Source organism: Anoplophora glabripennis, unplaced genomic scaffold (assembly GCF_000390285.2).
Source record: "Anoplophora glabripennis isolate ALB-LARVAE unplaced genomic scaffold, Agla_2.0 scaffold147, whole genome shotgun sequence".
NCBI classification, from domain to species: Eukaryota; Metazoa; Arthropoda; class Insecta; order Coleoptera; family Cerambycidae; genus Anoplophora; species Anoplophora glabripennis.
The window spans coordinates 147,986-175,151 of NW_019416251.1; the positions used below are offsets into that span (position 1 = coordinate 147,986).

At 34.6% G+C, this 27,166-nt stretch overlaps 1 protein-coding gene across 1 annotated transcript in view; it reads right to left on the reverse strand.

Annotated features, from left to right (window-relative positions):
• LOC108909607 (Down syndrome cell adhesion molecule-like protein Dscam2) overlaps window positions 1–24,934 on the reverse strand; it is a 151,551-nt gene extending 126,617 nt beyond the window's left edge. Inside the window, exons 1-2 of the mRNA XM_018713990.1 lie at window positions 24,883–24,934; window positions 11,384–11,498 (exon numbers count right to left, since the gene is read on the reverse strand). Coding sequence (XP_018569506.1) covers window positions 11,384–11,420 — 37 coding nt within the window. The 5' untranslated portion in view covers window positions 11,421–11,498; window positions 24,883–24,934. The remainder of the gene's footprint in view (window positions 1–11,383; window positions 11,499–24,882) is intronic.
• Between the last annotated feature and the right edge of the window lie 2,232 nt (window positions 24,935–27,166).

Below are 27,166 nucleotides of genomic sequence, written 5' to 3' on the forward strand. Positions count from 1 at the left end.
CAAGAAAACCTTATATGACATGGGTCATAAACTCAACCATTTCCGAGAAAAAAATATCAAAATCTTCGACTACAAAAGTACAATTAGCGTTGTAATAAATTTAAAATGCGATAAAATTCATATCGAGCAATGTGACAAAGGCGTGGCGGTTAACACGAGGTACTAGGCAGTCCAATAACCAGCAATACGCAAACGCAAATCAGTTGGTATCTGGAATTTGACCGTGACGGTGTGTTTTTTGCATACTACTATTTCCTTTTCTTGAGGTGCCTCTCCTTGCTTTTTTAAAATACGATGATAATTTTCCAGCTAGTGCGCGAAAATTGGATACGAGGGTGTCGTGCGTGCACCGAAAATGGCGGTGGACATTTTGAGCATATATTGTACTTTGTTTTGTACTTGTGCCTTTAAAAATTACTGAATTTTGCTTTTTTTGGACGACGTGAATCTTTGTGTAGTTTAATTACATATTTTTCAAATTCATTATTTGATTAAAAGTTATGTTCCTGTTCTAAGATATTCATAATTACTAAAATACGACCTAAAATTTAAGCAAAACACTATCTACTACAAAATAGATACATTTTATTTTATTCATTTAAAAACTGGAAAACAATTGTCTTGAAATTTACTAAATATTTCACAATAATAGTTGTTTACATTTTTATTATTCTAGGACAAGTCCGCCGCGTACACACGTGGTGTGCATCAGCTGTGTAACATTAAGTTAATGTTGCTACGTTGTGGTGAAGCTCCCCAATATTAATACTCGCTGTATTTTGAAAACAGGTAATGTTACGCCCCTGTAATGAACAACTTTTTACTTACACCCTGTATACAGGGTGAAGTTTTTTTAACACTACATAGAGTTCTATAAAGCAAGCATATTTCTCAAGAGTTCTATTGTATCTAACTACATTTCTAATGACATTTATTGACATCTACTTTAATAGATAATTTATAATGGAAGTATATTTCTCGAAAATTGGAAGTACTTCAGGATGTTGAAAAGGTTTAAGTATTTTACCTCACATCAAAGGCTGCGAACGACGTTCATTTAAATTTATTACTGTATATCGCGCGCAAGGGAACCGATTTGAAAATACTAGGCTGAGGGAAATTTGTAATATTCAGTTTTTATTCACTTATTTCTTCGCAGGAAAATACTCAATAGCATTTTTTTCTTGGGGGATTGTCTATTACGGTTCTTTTCATGTTAGGGTATATGAAAGAATTGGCATGCCTACCTTTTACTTTCAAGTTTGATACAATTTTTTACATAGAGTCTCTTATATGGATTTTTTGGGGAGTTCGTATGTCTAGTAAAAAATTACCACAAAAGAAGAGAAGGATGCTAATAATTTTCTTGAATATCTTTGGAACAGACGAATTTGATTTTCAAATAGTTTATAGTCTCAAAATTTTAGTGATTTAATAATTTATTACCTGAAATTCAGAATTTCAAGGGCAAAAAGTTGGTCAGGAGAATGCAACTAACACTGTCTAAGAAGTGACTGCACCACATCTTAAAAAATATTGATGTGAAGAAAAAAATTTAAGGTACTTAGGTTGTTTCAGAATCCACTGATCAAAATACAATGTATACAATCGTAAAAAGCCCCGTCTGCTCAAAAAATGCAAAATTTCTATATTTCAACATCGCCCACCCAAAAGCGGAATATACACGAACCGCCACTGGTAGGCGCACAACCGTCATATTTGAAGGCATAGAATTGCGTTCGTATGCAGCCGGACAAATCTGTTCCCAAAATGACGGTGCCAATAACACAAACGAGGACAATATAGGACGGGTATGCAGAGATACCAACACGCCACGAAAATGGGGCTCACACGGCTCGCACGCCTTATATTGAACATTCCTGCCATGGCAGACGCGATGTCGGAAAATTGCTTCCAGCGCGAAATACAACAGTTAAATTACTGCTGCTTGAACTGATTTAATTAAAAATGTTTGTGGTAATTGCAGCGCCCCGTATGAGCCCCTTATTTAGCGATTTTACCCTCACGCGAGTTTGACTTTTGTTCGGAGGTGTTGCCGATTCCTGGGCGAATTGGAAATAATTCAAACCCGTCTAAATAATTAGTTAAATTGCTTGGGTGGGCTCGCCCAGTTAATTGGTACACCTGCACGGAATAATGAAACGCCACACGGTCTATTGAACATTTAGGTTTTTGTGTTGGCGTTGTGTTTTCCGCGCCCTTCCATCATATTGTTTTAAAAATCACGGCCAACTTTTATGTTCGACGTTTTCTTTGTTGCTGAACAATAAACGCTCTTCACTGTTGCCTAGAAAAATGAAACTTTATGAAAAATCCATTTTTTTTTCTTTTTTGATTAATTTTATAACAAATTCGCATCCTGCACTACTATTAGAATTGTCTGTCTTCTAATTTTAGGCACATTTAAAAGTTATCAGTCACATTTGAACAAAAACACAATTGACCAACGCTGTAACAAAAATTTCAGCCATTAGAGAATGTTAATTTATGTAATACATGAAAATTTCCTAAGGCGGACTAGTTTACCAATACCGGACTCGCCGAATTGCTATTCGAGTATAAATTAAGAGACACGTCATAGTCAAAGCATAAGAAGAAATTTCAGAAGTGCATACGGCCCTGTGCTTTAAGATTTACAGGTTCCAATTGACATCGTAACAACTATAACAACTTTGGCGCCCTCTAACGGATAAACGAAGCAACTTAGGTAGGTAAATCGACTTATATCGACCCCTAGAATCTGTGGTAGTGCCATGTACAGGGAATATTGGGACAACCTTTATGGACTGCGCGCAAGTTGGACCAGTTCGAATAAAATCACTTGTGTATTAAGAAACTGCATTGAAAATGTATTTTAATTTCTATTTTTAACATCAAGTCGCTATTTAAGGGCCATTTGACGTAAATTTGTAACAGAACAGACACATCGCACCTGGTGACCCATTTAAACAGAACACCCTCTCCCAAAGCACTTTCCGCTAAAAGGGTCCGCATTGTATCCATACACAAACAGGACCCATTTAACTTTGTTTCGTCGCATTAAGATTATACAAATTAAACGGCTCATCTTTCTGCGAGGAAGACGTAATATTTGCATTTTACTTGTATAAAGAAACGCTCGGACGAAAGAAGGGAAATTACTTTTTGTTCATTCTGCAGAGGTGTCAGGTTATGAAACACAAATGGCCACTTTGTAGCATTAAATTAAGAAAGAATTTAAATTGTTTTTTTGAGCTAATTTATTCGCCTTCGGACATTTTTTATACCTTAAAAAATATATTATTTACCTTAAAAAACGAACGTAGCTGAATTGAAAATAAGTCATAAGTCAGAAAGAGCCGCAATTTAATGGCGTGCCATGGGGGTCAACCGAGACATGCTGCCTCAGAATGCTTTTCACGTTCATGTTAGTATACTGTTGCCTTTGTTATTGTGCAGATGTTGCGTAATTCATTCCTATCCAGTGGTGCATTGTAGACAATTTAATTTGTTGTTTAAATTGTAAGTAAACTTTAAACCCCTTTGAAGTTTTATTTTTTTGCTTTTTCGAATAAATTTGAAAAATACGGTTGTTTCCTCAATTTATTTTACAGTGTACGCAATGCTTTTAAATATAACAATTTTAAATACTTCTTTCAGAATCTATAAATATTTTAGTGCAATTTTTTGGTGATATCCATTCTGCTTTTAATAGCACAAAGTTTGTTGGATATATTGTGTATCAATCTGTATGTTTTCAGTTTGTTCTAGCAGGTCCTGTACACACATTACTGACAAATTGCTTATAATATCCGTTCATCTTTATTTTTCGTTACTTACTTACTGCCATTGTTGTCAAAGAAACGTTTATACAACAATATCTGATACTGTAACAATAATAAATTATACTGAATCAAACAAAGAAACCATTCTCGTTAAATATTTCGATCGGACGCCCCTGTGCAACTAATCCCCGATGCCGATACACATGTTAGCCGCAACGACACCGTCGTTCACTCGATTATATTGCATGCACCGATTGCCAAAAACAATAACCGAGTAATGAGATAATACAGCAGCCGAGAGGGTAAAAGGAAACGCCGTACTCGAGCGTAGATTAAAGCCTGGATGGCCTCTTAAAAGGGTGCTGACCGTACTGTTTGCAGCTAGCAGATGGCAGCACAGGTAAAGGGTAAAGACAATGGCTACTTGGATCGGCGCTCCGCACAATGCCTATTGTGCCCCCCCCCCCACTCTCGCTGTTGGCGGACGACGAGAGCGGATGAGTTTCGAAGGGAGCGGGATTAAAAAATAATTACCTCGTTCAACAATGTAATTAAGAAGCGGGTAGGTGATGCAGCTCGGTAGTCCGCGTGTAGATGAAATTGATAGATACCAAACTAGTAAGTCCTGAACCGAAAAACCATAAACCCTAAATTGTCGACTATCCACAGAAAATCTACCACCGCACTTCAGTAGCAATCTAAGAGAACATAGAAAATAATCAGTTTCCAGGTAGATGAATAGGAACGGGATACGATGCTTCAATTCAGTGGCCACCTCCTTCACCTGATCTAAATCCCTGTGATTTTTTTATTTGAGAGGCCTTAAAACAGAATGCACTGTGAGTATAGACAAGAGAGAACTGTATATTACAAGTTTTTTGTTCCTGTCATCAAATAAATTACTTCTGAAATGTAACGGGGGACCCTGTATATTGCACAAGTCTACCTAACTAGATGTTTTACGGTATATATCCCCTGCTATGAACACTTTAATACGAAGCGATACCATAAGGTAAAATGTGTATTATATTATAGCTCTGTACCGAGCTTTATCCTCCTTATATCTCGTGTTGTTGCTAAATTAAATTTTAAATTGTGCCCAGGCTTGCCAATATAAAGTTTATGAAGGTGTGGGAAATTTTCAACGCTACTTTTTCCGAGGGGCATTGTTCCTGTAAAAAGGACGAGGCTGTTTTTAACCTTCGGTTCCGAACAAAGTTGATGTTTCTGAAGAATGAACCACAAAGTTTTCCGTTATGTTACGGAGCAGACAATGAGTCCTATAATAAAAAGATATATAGGTCATAAGTTTGAATTTTTCTTTTAGCTCACCCTGTAGAGTTATTAGTTAAGTTGCGAGTTGAAAATCGATCATCAGAAAGTAATTAGTGATAAGGAGGACGAATAAAGACACTTAAAAAGGTTTAAATAAATGAAAAGTAAAAAAATATTTTAAAAACAAGCTTTTATTAAAATGAGTTTGGGGTTTACACAACATTGTGGGTTATAAGAACTTTTATTTTTTCTTTTTGGTGCCTTTTAATAAAAACTTGTTTTAAAAAAATTGTTTGTTACTTTTCATTTATTAGGTATTTATTATTATTGCTATTATTAAGATGTGACATAAGTTTTTTTGTTAATAATTGCAAAACTATTTGTCCTAGTGCTTCCGCTTCACTTCACGCAAATAAATTGTTGGTTTTGTAGGCACAGCGAATGCACGACAGTGTCGAACCAGACTTATTCACAATTTTTCGCTGAGAACGGGCATCCATTCATTCGAAAAACGAGTAGAACGAACATTTAAATATAATTATTCACTGTCATCCCTCCCGAACGGACAACGGCACGAATTCGGTGGCACGGAGACATAAAAAGCCAGTTGCGTACCAAATCACGTCCCGCATAAAATATCCGGATATAATTCCCGTATCAAGCGCGCGCTTTAACAAACACATATTATTAATAATTCCTCTTCCTGCAGGATAATTGGGGTCCGGACCTGAGATCCGTCTAGGCCTGTCGGGGATAACGAGAGTTTTACATGAACCGGACTGCGGAGAATAGCCTCAGGGTCGTATTTAACTAGGCTCATTTGGGAGGGCCTCATTTTAGGAGATCCTCCAAAATACTAAATACGGTCCTGGACGGCCGACATAATTAAACCCGGCACTACATGAAATATGTGATTCCTGCGCGTTCGGCCGCCGTGTGCGAGCCGATGGTGTAAAAATGAAATTTCAGGAATGCGATCGTTCCTGTCGGCATGAAATTGGATGCTTTTACGCCGCCTAGACCAGCCAAATGAAAAATTTCCCGCGCGCATTGTTACTCTTTCCCGTTCTTTGTACTATGGCGCACTTCAAATAAAGGAACTCTCAGTCTTCGATAAAGGAGTAACAAGTGTAGAGGGAAAATGAAACGGGATCCGAGGAATTGGGGGGCCGGGTGCCAAAATTTCGCGTCTGAATAGTTTTATTAAAAAAAAATGTGTACACATCCATCATCAACAGTCACGGGACCAGGGCTGGGTTGCAAGCGCTTTGGCAAATCTCAGAAAATTGGAAAATACTTCTATAATACAGAAAAATACAAAAACACTATGAAAATGAAAATATCACGACCAAGTATGAAAGATTTATTAAATAACTACGAAAAATGTCTTAGAAAAAAAGAAATAACTAAAAAGAATTAAGAAAAATTCGAAACCCAGGAAAAATTATGAAAAATTATAATAACTTCATCACAAAGTCCCTGGACTAACCCACAGATGGCGCCACAAGTTAAAAATCCATATGTCCCTTCAAAAGAAATGTCAAAATTTCGTGACGTTTCGAATTTATTTCAGTGTTTAAACACTGTTTTTTGATGGATAAAAATACCGTTCAAGCTCTGCAATGGCTTGAAAACAACAGTTTAAAAAAGCTTCATTATAAAAAATGCAAGTATATATTTTTCCAAAATTATTTCAACGCCAACTTACGCACGCCCCTGGCGAGGCTGTGATACTTTCAATGATAAAATACGTATTGATATTTTAATTCATTTCGTCACCCAAATTTCACTGAAATATCTAAAGACGTTATTCCGAAGAAGCTGAAGCTTCAGAAATGAGGCAAAAATATAATTTTAAAAGAAATTTTATCTTATTTTCAAGTAGCTATAACATTAGACAGTAAAATAACAAAAACACATAGTCTAACAAAAAGTTCAGGAACAAGTAGGACTAAAATGACTACTGATGTGATATTAACGAGCGATTTTGAGTTTTATCACACGTTTAATCCAACTAAATTAAATTGATAAAAACTGTAATTTAATGCTAATGTACATGTAAGCTTTTAATTAAATTAAAGTAACATGTTTTGATACGAATTTCATGAAGGAGTGCCTTTGTAAATATTAAATCCCTTTAAATTAAGTTAGGATTAGTTATTATATACATACATTAGCCTGGATTAATTTAAATATTCATACGTGCAAGATTCGTGCTGTAATTCATTAAGTGGGAAATTTATGTAGGAGTGAGTGGAGTGCCTGTGTAGAAAAATAAGCTTTTAAGGACATATTTTTTAACGTTACACACACTGGTAGCATAGCAGTTTGCTGCCAATTATTTATTAGATCATTAATTTTCATTTGTTTTTTTAAGAGAAACTTCTATTTTGACCCAAAATGGAGTAACCATAATCATTAATACGGAGGACACTAAGATTTAGGGATTCTTACTTGACAGTACCAACCCCAACTTTTAAGGATTGTATCTCTTATTTAGTTAAAATTTAAACAAGCCATTGTTCTGACGTTTTGGCAGAACTATGTTTTTCAGAATTCAAATATAACTCTTAAAAACTAGAATCCTTAAAAGTGTATGTATACTGTTATTGCCTGAACTAAATAATTTCTTTGCGTGGCAGTGGCGTAAATGAATTTCGATTTTAAAAGCGTAATTCGTTGGCGCCCGCATAAAACACTGAAAATAAAATGAGCCTTTATGCAGAACATTTAGCACTAAAAGCGTCAACTTTAAAAGCTTTTAATAAATCTTTTTAGTTTGAGCGCGTTCGACTACATCAATATTCAGATCAGTTAGCAGAATGCGGTCTCTCTAAAATGAAATCCAATCGGTACGCGACGCGGTAATATATTATTTCCGTACTAATTCTTGTCCACTTGGCTGGGGGATACGTCAAATTCATTGTAAATGAATAAATAATATTGATTACGCTAAGATTTAGCGATTTTTAGATGTCAGTACCAATCGTGCTATGTTGGTTGCCTAAGCTCGGCTTATCATTTATGCATTTGATCCCAAGAACTTTAGCTCCATTATTATACTTTTCTATCAAGTTGGCAACTCTGACGTTTAACCACGCGTTTACCACGGCGCCGCTTCCGTCGCAGGGTCTGTATGCACAGCGTACGCCGTCCTTATCTAAAGCAGACGACAATTCGTTTATCAGCGGTAGTGTCTGTCGCATTCGGTATTATCTTTGGCAGTCCTGTCGCCGCTGCCTACTTTAATCTGCGAACGTACACAAAGGCGCCGTGAGCCGTAATTGCCCTTCGATGGAACTGGAATCAATTAGGGCGGTTAATTGGACATTAAAAAGTTTTAAAGGACCTGACTCGGTCAGGCCAGTAATTCATTCCCAGATTCCGGTCGTTTCCGTTAATATATTCTGCTCCCGATGAGGCATGGGTATATGATTTTAATATACGTAATGTTGTTGTGAAGAGTATATAGTCTGTTTAGAAATGAAAGAGAGTAATAAAAGCTTATGTATGCAAATCGTAAATAAATGTAGTAATGGTGCTTATATTCAATATTTTTATAATTTATGTATTATCGGTATAGATGAGGTGTAATTTTAAAAAAAGTTTGTGTGATCGGGTTGTACTAAATTGTAGCAGGTAGCTAAAATTTAATCCCCGACAATCGGTCTTTGTCTATGCCGCTTCAATTTCTCTCTTATAAGTAAACAATATAAAAACAGCATTTCAAAACATGAGGCTACTTTAAGCATCATAACCGGGTTAAGAGGGTTTTTAGTAATTCAAATAAAATTATTCAATATTATTATCAAAATATTTATTTAAATTTAATGAATAGACTTTTATTCCACACAAAAATATATGTATTTTGAAAATTCAAATTATGGTGAGTAAATGTAGTGTTGTATAAATAAAGAAAATAAAAAAGTAGGTAAATTAAAATTCATCCTCTGAATATTCTGATGAATTATCTTCGTCTCCTAGATTGATAACGATAGGTTCCACAGTAACGTCTATTAAATTATCGAGTTCCCACATTTTCTCCTCTTCTTTTTGTACATGATGTATACATCTTTGCCAGTTATCTGCAGTTACTCGTTCCAAGGAATTTTTTAACAAAATTTTCACGTCACTTAATTTAAACGTCGTATTATTTCGCGCTACATCTCCTTTTACCTGCGCCCAGACTAATTCGATTGGGTTAAGTTCATAGTGATAAGGTGGTAACCGTAGTACCGTTATTTGGCGATTTGTTGCCATTTCATCGATAACATTAGTGTTACCAGATAGTTACCTGAAACTAAATATTACCACGCCCATGGCCGGTTCTTATCTCGGAGTTTTATTACTCTCTTTCATTTCCAAACAGACTATAGTATACAGTGACGTTACTACAAACTTTATGAAGCCTCTCATCAAAATAAACAAAAAAAGGAAAACATTTTTTCTAAAAGAATACCTTAAGCTTTTATGATCATGCAAAAATGGTAAATAACCACAATTTCTGTTGAATTTACTGAAGAAATTATCTTGACCTAAAATTTAAATACAAATCTTCCAGAGGTGTTGGAATGAGGTGGACTTTAAGGGATTTTAACTGTTAATTAAATTATTTGATGTTGAAGACAGTTTTCTTTTACATATTTACCATTCCCAAAGAAAATTTAATTGGTTTTACATACACTGTAAAAAACGCAGATAATATTGTACATTAAATTTCAGAACCTCCCCCCCCTCCCGCACCAGACGCCACTGGTGTTGAGCCTGATTATCCCATTCTTTTAATAAAGGTCTAATCTTGGCTCGTACAAATCTGTTACCTAAGTGCCGCGACAGGTAGGCTCAGAAAAAAATTATGGGCGAGATCATAAACCCCTAAATAGGACATTCATGCTTGTGGCAGATTTATCCTCGAACTGGGAGTTCCCGGATTATCCGCGCCCAGATTGAAAAATATAAACGCGGGACGCACGCACGCTGAAACGTTTCCGCGAGCTCCTAAAATAAACCGTGGGAGCTACCCGGAGCAATGCAAACATATCAAACTTAAGTCTGAGACTTTAACCATCTGTTTTTCAATCTGGGGAGGCTCTTTGGCTTTGCCCGGAAGGAGTAAGATATTTAATGTGAGATACGGCAATTCGTAAACATTTTTTTGTGTTGGCAAGGACGAACAGAAATAAGCCTTTGTATTTAGTTGAACTTCGTTTGATTTCCCGATATAAGTTTTCGAAAAAATTATTAATTCTAAATGGTTAAGCTCAATTTAATGTCTTGCTTGCATAATTCCTTTAAAAGTTATTGAATGGATCGAGCTTATGCTCCCTCTAATGGGTTTAAATTTGAGGCTGGCTCAGGTGTTCCTCAGGGGTCTAATCTTGGACCCTTTATATTTTTGACACGCATTAACGGCCTCACAAGAAATAATGCATGTAATAAGGTTTTCGTTGACGACATAACAATATACTGAAAAATTGATTGATACTGGCAAAATCTTAGCTATGTTTAGTGAAACACTTAAATCAAACTTAGAAGTAAAGTGGTCAGTTATTCGCGAAAGAGCGAACCTACTAAACTAAGTCAACAGTTGTAGGTCATGTATGATAAAATAACTGAATAATTATTAAAATTTCGTAATACATCAAACTTTCAGCAAACCGCATCCTGTCTCTTGAGTACTGCTACGTAAATTAGGTATATACACAATGAAACTGTAATGAGAACACATTTTAAAGTAACCCGGCTTTAGGAAGTTTTCGAGTAGAATCGCTAAATTTCTGTATGAATTAACCAAAGTGCCTCCGCTTAATTTCCTAATCAAATGTATTCTGGCTCTAATCCCGACTTGAATTTAATTCACTGGTCCATTATTAATTAAATCGATCCGCAATTTCGGGGATTTATGGGTATATAAATACGCGACGACGCCGAAGACAGATCACTCAATACTTCCCGCGAGAACGAAGGGGTTTAGTACGTCCTTTTCATCGACAGGGAGTTCAATAACGAATGCGCCACATTTTGACAGTACTTTTTAAATAATTTCCGGGGTGGTAGCGTTTCGAGAGGCACATCCCCTCTTCATCAGAAGAAATTCTGACGCTAAGGCCACATAAAAAGTTAAAATATTCCTTAAAACTATATTTTATAACAGGAAGTTACTTATTTGTGACAAAGTATGAATTTTATCTATCAAAATACGGGACTTTCGTTACCCAGCGCCCTGTATAAATACGCGGGAAAGCCGATGACAGATCAGTCAATACATGCCGGAATGAAAAGGCTTAAAACGTCCTTTTCATCAACATATTATAAAATATTACCTGGTGACATTGACGTAGACACATCGCCGTCGAGCATTTCAAATTTATACGCCGACAGGGGGAATTTTTTATTAATGTATTACCTACGACGTGGCGCCCCGGTGTTCGCATTTACCTGCAACAAAAAAATAAAAATCAGTTTGGAAACAGGACACTTAATGTGGCGGAAAATGGCGCTGCGCTTGTAGCCGCACAATACGGATTCACTACGGCATTCGTTACAGGCGAATTTTAAAAGGTAGAAATATTTTTATCCGGGGATATTCCCGGCCCTTGCAAAAAGTCTTTTACATTCCTGCAAAACCGAACTCAAAGCCAGGAAATCCTTTCAGGGTAGACTGGTACGCAGCGCTGTACTTTTTATGCGCCGAATAAAATTGTAAATTTATTTTTTCTGCGGAAATATTCCGCTTTGCAGTTTTGAACAGGCCGTGCCTGCGGTGTCGACATTTGTTGAAAAGTTAATTGTCTCGTTAGAATTTTAACAGTTGTCATATTTTTCAAACAAAAACATCTGCTTTTAGTAGTATTACCTGTATACCTAGTAAACAAATTATAGTTCCTTTCATTGCTGAAAGGAGAATCCTTTTTCTTGATGTTTTAAAAGAAAGTCTTATTTTTGGTTTACAAGACCAATATATTTTTTAAATTATTAAAACTAATGTTATTTTATATTATTTTATCTTTAAGATTAAGTCTCTATATAGTATTTGTTCGTAAATTTCACACTTTTTCTCCGTTTAACTTTTTTTACCTTCCCTGAAATGTATCCATAGTGTTTTCGTGAATTAAAAATGGCTCCTACAAAAACAAAATACGCCTCATAGTCTTCTAATGACATTCAACATTCTTGAATATTGAAGTAATCGCCTTAGTTTACATTTCATTGCCTTAAATATACTGTACACAAATTTCATACAAGTAAGTGTCACCTATTTAACACCAGAAAGTTGTGTCTTTTCCAATTGTATAAATTCACTTTGTATATTTTTTAATATATTCGACTTTATGTCTAAACTTTCAACCATATTTCACTAATGGTAATTTTAATTGTACTAGTTTTGTCTTTTACAGAATGTGACTATTCCGTCTCTTCAATTTTGATGTGGGTAATCAATTTTCTGTACATAAAATGAAAATTGAATAAATAAATAACCTAAATACATGTAAATGTATGCAGAACAACATTTCTACAGCACTTGATATTATTAACTAGAAGTGTTCAAGCAACGCACAGGCAAATTATCCCACTCTCGAAAAAATTCTGGGTCGGTGCGAAAACTACAAGTACCCGCAAATTCGAACCGGAATTTCCGGAATGCCTGCCTACAGGTTTGCAAATTTAATTCTACCGCCCCGACGCATTCCAGCCTTCTGTGAATAACTCAGTCGTACCACAATGCAGAGCCAGTATGAATGCCTGTCTCGTCCCATTTGGAAATAAAATGGGAAATCGTCAAGTTGCTTGTAAGATTAATGCAGTTTGGAGAGGGTTTTATGTTAGGCATCGAGAGTAGATTTGAAATTTTGTCGACTTAAACCAGGCAGACGTTTCCCTTTCCCTCCCTCAGGGGCGGTTTAGGGGGTGCTTGAAGTGAAATCGTGATAAAATATTTATGGTCTGAGTTATTCAACAAAAAACCTCGAAATTGTGTTGGGCAATCGTAAAGTAAAAGTAATTGTATAAATGTATGTGTGTTGTGTGTAATTGTGTAAATGTGTAAAAAATTGTCTACCTAATTGTGTAAAAGTAGGTAATTGTGTTGTAAAATAAAAGCAATTGTGTTGGACAACAGTAAAGTAAAAGTGTTGGACAATAAAGTAACAATGTATTGAACAATCGTAAAGTAACCGTAAAGTGAAATTGAACCCTAAAGTGAAATTGAACCATAAAGTGAAATTGAACTGTAAAGTGAAATTGAACCGTAAAGTGAAGATGCAAACGTAAAGTGCAACCGTAAAGTGAAGTTGGAAAAAACAGTGTTTAACCAACGCACAAAATTCGAGTTTGTCCATTGTTTTGAAAATGTCAAAAGTAGAATCATCTTTTGTTGAATAAGAAAGACTTTATTATTTTTCATTTTATCGAAAAATGTTACTCTTGATAAAAAATGTTGCTGGTTTTTAAAGTAAGATTGGAATAGTAAAATTTAACATTTCTTGTACGGGGTGTTCAAAAAATTGAAAAAACTTTAAATGGTACAGTGCACTTATTTGTGAAGATATGGAAATAAGTTACTAGGAAAAGCTGTTCAAAAGTAAAAGACAGTCTCTAATACCAATTTTCGAAAAAATCGATCCACTTTTATTTATTTGTGATCATTAAATTTATTTTATTTTCAACAAGATGTCCAGCACATTATGTGGCAACTGTAAGACAATAATTAGACCATACATTTCCAGACCAGTGGATTGGGAGACAAGGGGAGTGGCCTCCTAGGAGTCCAGATTTGACAATAACGGATTTTTTCCTATGGGATCGACTGAATCAAATTGTTCATCGCACACCTCTAATAGATTCCAATATTGATCGATTAGAGGATGCGATTAGAGATACCGTTGCTTCAATATCTTTAGATGAGGTTAGAAGTTTTGATGAATTACTTCCGTTCAAAAACATGCGCTCAATAATTATGGTGGCAGTGTGTTTAAGTAAATAAACTTTTAAAATTTGTGAATTGTTAATTTGGAATGATTACAAATGGGTAAATAAAAGTAGGCCGATTTTTTCGAAAATTGGTATTGCAGAATGCCTTTTACTTTTGAACGACTTTTCCTAGTAACTTATGCCCACATCTTCACAAGTAAGTGCACTTTACTCTTGTACCATTTAAAGTTTTTTCAATTTTTTGAACACCCCGTACAAGAAATGTAAAATTTTTCTATTCCAATTTCACTTTAAGAACCAGCAAAATTTTTTATCAAGAGTAACTTTTTTCGATAAAATGAAAAGTCTTTTCTGTGGACATACTGTATATTCCCTTTTTACATAATTCTTTAAAAGACACACGCTGATGTTTACGCGTACGCCTTTGCCTAATGCGAAATTAATGTAAGAGGCAATTCAGCATATAAAATCCTCGCCATTTATTTACGCTTGTTTGTTATCTCCGCTTCCTTCATAATTTATATTCCGAATTCGACACTTTTTCCATCGTTCGTCCATCCGGACCGAATCAAAGCATCGGGCAGCTTAACCCTCTCTAGTTTTTGCATGTTTATTTATTTAGTCCCATCATACATATTGATTGACTGGGACTGAAGAGGGGCTTTGAAAGTAAATGGACGCGAACATGGCAAGAAGTAAGGGCTGACAGGTTATTCGTGCCAGCCATATAAACCAGGCGGTAGAAATTGGACGCAATACCGATAAAACGATGCAAATGGACCCTCCAGACCCACTTATGTCGCACAATGGTGCAATCTGAGCCTCGCAGGTTCCGTCCGTGCCGTGAAACAGGATCGGCTTTGGTGGAGGGCTTTTTCGATAAAATGGCGAAGGTGCCGGTGAACGGGATCGACTTATTCGGTGGGAAGTAAATTGTTTATTTATCTGCGTTTATTTAATTTTACTTGTTTGTTCACAGTGTAAGATACAGAGTAGGCTAGGGTACTGTTACTAAACCTCGAGCTCCTTGGTTGACTCCTAATCTAAAATTATTAATGAAACAAAGAGATAAGGCACTTCAAAAATTTAAACGTAGGTACTCGAAAGCACACTGATTGGTACAAATTGATACAGATATTTACGAAATTACTGTGTCTCTATCGCACGACAAGAAAAAAAGGGTATTTGGAATTTATTGCTTCTCAAAAAAAAATAGTAAACGGACTTGGAAAGCTCTTGACTCTCTCAATATTCTATCTTGTAAAAATTTTATTTTGCCACATATGGCTGACCCTAATGAAATTAATGACTTTTTTTGCTTCATTTTTGCGGAATATGTCTAATAGTTAATTTTTATGACAACAGTAGACGTGATATTAATCTATCTTTCAAATTATTAATGGTATCAAAACGGATGCATTTGGTGTTGATAATATATCTCCCACTATGTTAAAATACTGCAGTCCATTTATTGATCCGTATGTTACTCATATAATTAATTCCTGTATTGAGCAACAATACTTTCCTTGTTTGTGGAACCCAAAAAAAACCCAGAATCGTTTTCTGATCTTAGAATAATTAGTATATTACCTGCGCTTTCCAAAATTTTTGAAAGATTGTTATATAATCAAATTTATACTCACTTACCTCAATCGGAATGTGGCTTCAGGAAAGGGTATAGTACTTCAACTGCTCTAATTACCGTCACTGATGATTTAATAAAAGCACAGGACAGGGGACTAGTTAGTGCTTTAGTTTTATTGGACTTCTCTAAAGCTTTTGACACAATTAATCATAAGCTTCTTTGTTCTAAACAACTTAAGTACTATGGGTTTGATGAACCGACTTTAGATCTTATTAATTCTTATTTACATGGAAGATCTCAACAGGTATGTGTTAATAATATTTTATCTAATAGTTTAGAAATACTTTCTGGCGCACCCCAGGGTTCAATTTTGGGTCTCTTACTTTTTATAATGTACACTGCAATTCAGCAATGTAAAGTACAAGCTTATGATGGAGATACTCAACTATATTATCATTTTGATATTAATGATCTGGATCAAGCATGCAATATTGTCAGTTCTGAGTTACAAACTGTAAGGCAATTATCTGATGAATCAAAAACAATTTTTTTTGGTACTAAGAAAGAGGTACAAATATTAAGACTCAACTTTAACATTATAATTGATGGTATTCCAATTCCTATTACTGACAGTGTAAAAAATATGGGAATGACTCTTGACAGTAACTTACGATTCAATAAACATGTGAAAACATTACTCCAAAATTCTTATTCTTCGCTTAGATTAATTTATAGTAGTCGTCATATTCTGAATAAAAGACTTAAAATTATGTTATATGAGTCACTAGTTCTTTCCTACTTTAATTACTGTGGTTATGTCTATGGTCCATGCCTTAGTATACAAGAAAAAAATAGCATTGAAAAAGCTCAAAATTCATGTTGTCGACTTGTACATGGATTAAGAAAATTTGATCATATTTCTCACAAAATTGTAGAAATCAAGTGGCTCAACATGGAGAATCGTCGACGTCACCATCTCGGCAATCATGATGTGCATAAAATTTTAACCATTCCTTCTTATCATTCATTAAAAACTAAATTTGTTAAACGTTCTAATGTTCATTCGAGGAATATCCGATTTAAAAATACCTTTACAATGCCACATCATCGCAGTGCCCTATTTAAGATGTTTTACTTATAAATTTAGAGAAAAAGTCAACTCTTAATTGGTTTTACATACTCATAATAGAGCAAAAGTCACTCACTTGATAGCAGAAACTCGCATTTGAGTAAAATTCATTCACTTCTGTTGCAATAGTTTCACTTCATAAAATTAGTTGTACTCATACTAGCAGAGCGAATATTTCACTAGATCGGGTGTGGAGAGAAATTGATGCATTACTGAGTAAAATTGAGGGAACTTTTTATACAGTGTATATTCCAGAATTGTCACTTTATTATTTGCTACAGTTCTTAATGTCTCAGCAGTTTAAAGACATTTTAACTGCCCGATATTACTTTGTCAATTTGAACAGCAATCCAACTTCGAAACTTTCTCAAGAATATCCGACATGATCGTTATAGTTCCTTAAAGCTCCAAATAAATTAAAAGTAATTCTCTGTAAAACTATTCTTCTATATATATAACGGTTTTTTAACTTTGTTTAGAAGCGGATATTTAGCCGGCGTTCAGAGGGAGTTTACAAAGTTAAAATCAATAGTTTGGAACATAGTTTCGGAGTTTGTAACTAACAGTAGTGTCAGTCCGATTAATTGGAAATTTTAAAGGAAATAAAGTAATTTTATAGGGACTTCAAGTCCGTTGGATGATAAATTTTACACCGTTTGATTATGTTATAAAATTTTATTAAATTCATAAAGTTATATTGCAAAACAACAAATTTTTTAAAGTGGATAAACAGAAACTTTCAAAAAAAAGCTGTTAACGCATAAAAAAATTCAATCCTGTCATTGCTCCATTTGGTATATCTATCCGAATAAAGTTCATGCAAACTTCGTCTACGAAAGAAACTTTTTCAATTTCCTCTTATATTATTTTTTAAATTTTAATTACGAAACATCCACTGTCTCAAACAATTACGGCTATGGCGTCTTTCGCCTCAGCTTAATGTATTCCTAAATTAATGAAAAAGTACAAAACTTCTGCGGTAGTTCATCTACCATTCATTGAACCGAAGTTAAGCCGAACTCCTCCAAAAAGCGCTGACGTGCCGGCTTCTTTCAATCGACTTTCCTTGCTGTTTGCAGAGCGGGGTAAACTAGACTCAATAGGTCGAACGTGTTTGGAGAGGCCCTTTCTCTTAAGGCAATCTGCGTACGGCCCCCGTCATTAATAGGCTTCTAAATTGCTGATTCTTTACAATTTAATCCCCCTCTACGGCGCGGCGATGGCGGATTTTCCCCGAAAAATCCCACCGAGATGAAATTCCTTTTAGATATTTTCTATCGCACGCAAAAAAATTACTTGATTCAAATGTACAACTTTTAAAATAAATATATTTTTTTCAGTGTCGACGGTGTGATTCAAAATCTTTGGTGCGATCTTTAATTTTATTTATTACTGTTAGTTGTTTTTTTTTTATCATTCATCTTGTCGCTAGAATAAGCACCACGAGGATATTCTTAAGTTTATCCGAGGTTGATCCAATTCTAAAACAAATTTTTTCGGTCGAAACTAATAAATCCAACAAAATCAAATAAAACGTCGAATCGAGGATTACTGACTTATATATGGGGAAGTTTTATTTGTTTAAGCAACTTGCTTTCGCAGATACTCCATAAATATCAATCAATAGCCAAATAAAATTTCATTTGAAGAATGGGAGAATCGGAGAGAATTGCCTATTTACGTGTTGAGCCTCTATTTAACTGTAACATGTGACGAAAATCAATAAGACAAAAGCATTTATTTGAATCATTATTTTATATGTTTGTACTTAAACTTTTGCTGCCGCTGTACCTAACTGTTAATTATTATTAGAACTGTAGAATCATTTAATTTCAGGATTTAATTTCCATCTGCGATCCAAGGAGCGTAAAAAAACCGTAAAGTCAGTAACAATAATTTATTAAGAATTTACGACATGGCGTTATTACTTTTTAATTATTTTTCTTGCTTCTTTGTACCTCGTTCTCCCTAAACTTACGACCTTAGACTTTGTTTGATAAATAACAAGGAAGATATTACATTTTAATTGTTCGCGTCTTGATTTACGGATAAATCAAGCACGACATGACAGGCCGTAGGATATTTATATAGTAGTTATTTCTCAGTATAATAATGGAACATTCATATTGTTATTTTTAATTTGGGTGCCCCGTACTCCATCGGAGAAGAACGGTCTTAAGTTTACCATTCTGTTATGTCACCAAGTCAAAGATGAAACTGGAAACAGAAAACGAATTTGTCCAAACCCAGAAGATGAAGGAAAACAACTGATTTCAGTTCAATTCTGAAACCAGTCGATTGTAGAAAAATAGTGCCTAGTTTTCTACAATCAGCCTCGGTTCCTAAAATTTATTGTTGTTTCCCGAGAAGTGTTGTTCATTATCAATCTGCGCCACAAGTAAATTGGCTTACGTTCCCCTCGATTCCCATAATGATTTTCGACGAAACAGGGAGAGTCAATAAACGATGCCAATTATGAACGAAGACATTTCGAAGGATTTCAGAACCTCCACGTTCAAATATGGGCCACACTTAATTAATTCCGGATTACGTCCCTTGCGGATCCCCACCGACTCGAATGTAGGTCGTCGTTCTTTATTACAGCTCCGGCGGCTTGTCTTGAGGTGTGCGAGCTGCATTCCCTTCTGTTATTAAACACTTGCACAAAACCTGTCAGGAATTCTAGATGACACGGCTAAGTGAACGGAAAACCGAGATTTTCAGTGAGGAAAACGTAAAGCAAGTTTGGTTTGAATGTGGGCGAGATATAACCAGCACAAGTCCAGATCTCAATCCCACTGGTGGAGGATATGAACGAAATTGTTCCGATAGCGAAAAAAATTCACTTGCAAAACTAACAATACATTTTGATGTTTGTTTTAATCAAGTCTGCGTCAGCAGACTTGCCTACCATTCTAGACCTTCTAATAATGCGCGGTGGCAATTCTTTGTCAGATTTTTTTTTACAGATTCCAAGTTGGTAAACGTTATAACGTATACAAATTTCAATTACATTTCTATGAAAATATTGAGGACGAATATAAATTTCTGTTTCAACGTCTGTCTTACATTTTTATGGCTTCTTTTTCTTAAAAATGGGATGACATGATATATTTACTTTGGTTTATAGTACCTACCTACCGATATTTTTAAAGTTTTTTTAATGGTTTTTCAATTCAAAATCTGCAGTTATGGGAAAATGGCACTTTGAATGAATATTTTTAGAAAAATATCTGTTTCTTTTTAATAAACTGGTTTGTGTTCGGTAAGCTCTAAACCAGCTCGACCCCCTAGCGAAGCTACAGAATTTTTGGGGGCATGATTATTATGAAAATTCATATTTCGTTCAAGTTTCCCCTTGAATTAATGAGAGCCTTCTCCGAATTTAACAAGGGTAGGGAACAAATCCCGAAACAAACAATTTTCTGCTTTTGTGCACGGCATCCTTTTGGGGATTGAACCGAACATCGTCGATATGTTCCTGTAAGAAATTCCTCACGCTATCTGTTTCAAACGTGTTTAACAAATTTGGTGCGCAAAACCAAGGGTGACTGACTTCTTTGTATCTATCAAGATGGTAGGACTATTTTTGTGTCTCTATCTAAAAATTTCTACTATTGGTTTTTGACAAAACACTTAATAGATATTTGCTGAATATCTTTAAGGAAACCCAAAACGTAGAAGCCTCGAACAACCGGATAATTCGGACTACATCGTAATTTCTGCTGTTGTATCGTCAAATATTCAAGATTACGCGCCTGAGAGGAAATGTTACACAGAGATTTTTGGCATTTGATAAAAATTAATCCGCTTTGAGCCAGTCTTACTTGCGGATTTAATATTGGCAACAGCTGCGTAAGCGGCGTTAGGGCATTTCCCGGATTCATGGGACGCTTTTATATTAAAAAGTATGAAAAAGGAAGTGATAAACGGTTATCGTGGAACTAATTTTTTTGTAAAGGGAGTCGCTTTATTATACTAGGTCGTTGCTTGCGAGACGTAGATGCCTTTTCCAGATTATATATCCGAAATAACCAATTAAGATTTATTAATTGACCCTTATTTATTTAAACATCCTATACAGGCTGTCCCATAATTAATGTGCAATACTTTAGTATTTTTTTTCCTATAAACAAGGGTCGAAAAATGCTTCCAAAGGGAGCTACGCCCCCCGAAAAGGGGCCTCAGGAGATCATATTTTTCAAAATATCGTAGAATCTACGGCACACTAATTATTGGACACCCTGTATATCCGAAATAACCAATTAAGATTTATTGATGTTTGTAATTCTTGCACAGCACTGCAACGAATAACGAACGCATCGAATCGATCATGCACCTCTCTGGAGCGCCTGAATTGTATATTTGTGCCAAACTGTCTTCATTTCGCAGTTTTTGAAGCGGCCCTGCGCGATCGATATTATCGCTCATGCAAAGTGGTGGGAACGACCGAACACGTCAAGTGTCACATTCCATTTGCTAAATGCTTCCGACAACCCTCGCTTCTCTTCTGCATCGAATTTTGTTAATGGAAGCGCATGTACCCTTATTTGAAGTGGTCCCGAAAAATCCGCTTATACAATCAAAGCCTTATAATGTATATTGCGTCTCGAGTGCTATTACCCGGATAGAGACGCTTGCCAGAAGCCGAGTTTATACCGTTTTTTATATGCGCGGACTGAAAATTAATGTCAAAGCTTTAATGCCTTCGGAACACTTTAACTCCATGGCGAAGTACAGTGAGAGAACCACCTCAAAATAAAGAAAAAACCGTAAAATACATCGGAGTAGTATTAGAAACAAATAAAAAAACGTAAAAATCGCAGTAACAGATACAAACAATATAACGATTTTAAGTTTTGTCAAGGAAAACTTTTTTCGCCTTTTGACTGATAATATGCTATTTTACTAAATTCAAAATCGTTTAGTAAAGTGACACTTTACCACTTGAAATGTCGCTTTACTATACAGGGTGTTAATTTTGTCCAGTGGTGTAGCTATTGAGGGAGTAGGAGACCTTCTTTGAGAAAAAAATCGTACGCCACTGGTTTTTTAAATAATTTTAAAATATATATTCAAATTTGAAAAGTTAACAACACGAAATTTATTCAATTCTTGTTCTACCAGAATCTCGTAAGAAAAGCAGTTTCACTAAACTTGTTGTTTGATATACTATTTATGTAAAATGAATAACAATTTAACAATGCATGAAAAATGCTGACCTGAATACTAGAACGATACCCCTTCTCGGGGCAAAAATATAAAGCTGTTCATTGTTCCCCTTTTGTACCTTTTGAGGATAAGCATTCAAAAGCGGATTAAAAGTTATCGCCCAATAATTCCACAAAGAGGGATCCATCCATCCTTTACTTTGAAACAATTGAATTCGTGATGCAGGCCGTGGGTTCTTAAACTGAATGCGGTTAAAAGACATATTCTTGTAAACTACCAAATCAAGGAAACGCAAAATAACAGAATTAAAAAACAAATCAATTTAATAGCTACGATTGTTAATAAACATCTAATGGCCTTAAATCAACAAGAACAAAAATTAATATTAGGGCAGGGCTAGGGGTTCGCCTCCACAGAGCTTAGGCCGAGAACAACAACGGCACGTTAAAATTCTTAGCTAAGAGTATTGTAATTGTTGACAATTTATGTGTATGGCCTAAAAGCATGGTTTTAGAGGTAGATTTAACAATTTTCGTTGCGCTAGTAATTTATTTTCCTTGATATTTCAAATTGGACTCTCTCTTATGACAGAACACCTTAAAAGGCTTCACAAATGCGTGCTTTAGCTGCAAGTCGTTAGGATGTACCTTTTTTGAGGAAGATGGCAAAATATGTAATTGTTACTAAAATGCCATGACCAAGTTATATTTGAAACAATTGCAATAATAATACAAATAGTCACTCTATCCATGACTGAAATAAAATATTATTTACATGAGTTACCTCAGTTGTTTTTGCGACTTAAAATAAAGCATATTTATCATCGATTTTGAACACATTATATCTCGAAAAGGACGTGTTTCTGGACACAACTTTTTTTATTAATGTATTATATTTGACCAATCATTTTACACCTCTATCTCTACATTTCTTAACCATGTAAATATTAATGTACACACACTTGCAGGTATTACTTCGACTGAATAGTCAGTTTATCCAACTTTATAGGAGGGCTTAATATTTAAAATAAACGCGATAAGTCAATAACAGGAATTTATGTGGCTGCGCAGTCAATTATTCAAAACACACGGTTCTTTTATAGGTACTCAAGTTCTGAAAATGCCTGCGTATAATCCTATTAGGGAAAGACGGAAAGAGAAAGTCTCTATTAGAGACGCATATTGGGAAGGAACGACCCGAAAGAAAATACCGCCACGACGTCGTTGTGCTCTTTCTACCTCGAATAAAACAACATAATCTAAACACGATGATATTCTATTAGCATTAAGTCCAATTGAATTCCATAATGAAAGAAATGTCCTTAAGGCGTGTTCAGATCGAAATCAACTGTTCGCGAGCGGTTCATGAGCTATACGGGAACAGTTCGTGAAATTATACTCTATTTCTTCTACAGTCATATGAAGAGACATTTTTGGAACCGCTGGAGTTAGATCACTCGGCAGTGTTATATTATAAATATCCGTAAATATACTTACATATTCTTGATTTCAATATAACAGTTTCTAATATCATATTTTTGTTTATTCCAACGATTTTATTTTGTATTAATTGAATTTTCTCTAAATTGAAGTCAAACAAGCGGACAATTTTGCACATGTTTATGAGAAATGTATTCCTTTTCTTTCTAATTACTGTTAATAATTGGAAAAAAAACGTAGGATGAAAAAAAGTATTTTTAAATTTTTCAAATATTGACAGGTGCAGTATTTATAATTTTGAGAAACTTTTACTTTTCCAGAGTACCCTGTAGACACAAGTAAGGGTTAAATTTGAAAATTTTTACATTAGAATTATCCTGCATAAAGTCCAAAGTACTTTTGTGTCACAAATTAGCTTTTTATTCCTTAATTTCTAGTTGGTCTAACTAATATCTAGATATAAAAAAATCATCTAATTAAAAGCATTTTAAGCACAGTATAACCATATGTCAGCTATTACCCGAGGCTAGACAATCCTGAAGTACATTTAAGCGATAAACACTTAAAGCATCCAAACTAAAATTCAATAATAGAACTAACTTCCGTACAAGTTGCATAATGTCATCTCCCACCAACCGAACTTTCATGTCGTGACGCCCCGGAATCCTAGTTGCAGAACTTTGCCAGAAATAATACGATTATTTGCATATCTTGATTGCCCGTGATATTTATATATACCGGAACGAACGGATAAAAGTGTTTTAACTTCCCCAACTTCATTCTTTGCCCTGAGAAAAATCGTCCCGGTCTCGGAAACTGTCACTGAATCCATCACCTTCCGCCACATTATACGTCTGCAATATATCCACGACAACGGATGTGTTATTTTATTAAAAATTGACTTGCACATATTTGAATTCGTTTTAAAATTCTGAGTATGGTGGCAATTAACCTTGAGGTTGATTGTAGCTTTGTAAATTTCTTGAATTGTGCGGGAAAACATAGTTTGTCAAATTTCCAAATATATAAAATATTCATTAATTTACAATCTGTATTAACATGCGAAATATGTACACAAATTTGAAGCTGCCTTTTCTTCAATACGTCCCGTCATCTTATTTCATCCTGTATAACCTTAAATTTATAAATATCAATAACTTTATAAAAGTTTCCGGAAAAATTATTATCATTCATTATTCAATATATTTTTAGGTATAATTAATATCCACATCCGATGAAACGCCATTAAAATTAAATCTGCTCTGATAACCTAACCTATTTGAATCAATATTTCATAATTTGGAGAAATGGAACAATTTATTAAATATGAATGACTAATGAAAACAAACAGCAAAATAATTGTAAGAAACAAATTTAAAATAATTGTAACCAAAATAAAGTTGAAGATTGACTTTTTTGGTTGTTTGTTCAAATTTGTAAGAAATTTTCAAAAAAAGGCAAGTATTCTATAGTAGTGATGAAACTAGATTTTGCTAACCTAAAATACCTAACTTTGTTTTAGTTAGACGAAAAAAATACCTTGTAAAAAATTACTTTAATACTTACTTTACAATATTATCTATTAAATAGATTAGATTTACGAAACACACTAAAATTGTTAATTTGTAACGTGCAGTCAATTTAATTCGACTTGCAAAATTCATTTGGAAAACACTGAACAAAAGCAGAAGAATGGACTTATTAGTTGCAAAATGTTAGTGATCTGTAAAGTGAAGAGAAGTTATCATCATCTTTAACAGTGTTTTCCAAATTCGCTTGTTGACTATACATGAATAATATTTTTGTTTCACTTTGATAGTGTACAATTTTTTTCTTACACTTATCTGTGTTGATTTTGCAACTTGTTTAAATAACACTTATGCGAAATAAAAACTTTAGTAGAAAATCCATAAGCTTTTGAGATTTTATTGGTATTTATTTGATTATGTGTATCCTATAGCAAAATATATCCAAAATAATTGTAATAAAGTAAATACATTATTTACTATATGTTATAAATTTATTTCAGATTATCATTTTATACCTACTTTTTTACTTAAATCAATGTATTAAGTAACAATTAGATATAACTCAAGATACGAAGTGAAATAAAAGTAATAGTCCAATTAACTAAGCCTTTAAATCGAAATTTTGCCAACTTGGCTGAATTTTTGATATGAGTTAGTTTAAGGTATATTATAACAATAAGTGAGAGTAATTTTTTGTTCAACCCCCGGCCAAGGGTGGAAAAAGATAAAACAAAGGGCTTTTTCAAGATAACTCAAAAAGGGTAAGAGCTAGAAAAAAAATTTCTGAAATCTTCCCTTAACTTCTAGCCTCCCTAACTCTGTTAATTTTAATAGTACAAGAAAAAGCTAAGAGACCATTTTTATGTAGAATTGTCTGCTTTACAACTTTCATGAAAAACTTTTTTTTCTAGCTCTTACCCTTTTTGAGTTATCTTGAAAAAGCCCTTTGTTTTATCTTTTTCCACCCTTGGCCGGGGGTTGAACAAAAAATTACTCTCACTTATTGTTATAATATACCTTAAACTAACTCATATCAAAAATTCAGCCAAGTTGACAAAATTTCGATTTAAAGGCTTAGTTAATTGGACTATAAGGACTTTCTTTTATCTATCGCTTTTGGTTTCTTTATTCAACCTAACAAAAAAACTCTGCATTCCTTGTTAAAATGCCTCTAGCAGCGATTATTATCACTCAGACATATCTAACAGTGTATAATTTGCAACTTTAAAATAATTGCATTCGCATAATCAGTTACAAAGTTCTAAATCTGTAGTTGCCAAAGTATGCCGAAATAGAAGAACACCGAGCAGAAGTTTGTTTGGTGTTGATGTCTTCCAAGTTAATGAATCTCAGTGCAATTGCTCTAACCTCTGTTTTGAAAGAGGAATTAGTTGTAGATTGCGACATAATAAGAAAAATACTAAACGATAAAGTTCCTTCTTGAATCAGTATTTCGTAACTCAAATTAATAAACACGGTTCAAGAAACTTCATTTGGAATTCAGGAAACCATTTCCAATTTAACAATTAAATCAAAGTTCGAAACTGATTAAAATGTTTTAAAGAAAACAGGGAAAGTGTATCTGCATAATTATTCACCGCTGTGTATTTGAATTGCAAATAAAACGACATCTTTTAAATATTTTCAACTGATATTTCCTGAAAGAACGTTAATTACTTGGAAAAGTTAACTGCGACGTAGTATATTTCGAATTTGGAAAGGCATGCGTCAATTCTGACATAAAATAAAATTATGGTCTAATAATAATCCCACACCTAAGCTAAAAAAAATGCCGTTGCGTCGTGTTGCATGTTAAATACCTTATTTTTTAATCACACATGCATGTTCTTTTGTGTGTGAGGTTTTGATAACAAAAACAACTCGTGAGGCCTTGTTTTTCATGAAGGTTTGTTTATTTGGTTCAAAATTCTTCCGAACAATGACAACTCAATGCATGATTATTGATATACACGTTTAACGATAAATTTGAGAAAATCTAAGCTACGCTACAACGTGTCAACAAGGGCTATACCTGTGAAAAGTCCGAGGATCCAAATCAGCACTAGCATGGTTAAGTTCAAACTTAGGTCTAGCCTTACAGTCAGTTCACAACCTAAACACAGCGCAAAAAACGTTTGACCAACTAGTCTTCTATTGAGACCCGATCTGTTTACACGTCAAGGGTTATGTGTAACATGCTGACATCTTCAGCGCGATGGTGGCCTCTCTTCCGTAGAGTGCGACCTTTCTTGGTGCCTGCCACCACCACACTGAGCGTCGGGATGCTGGGCGTGCGCGCCGCGATGCCTCTCGGGGGGCGG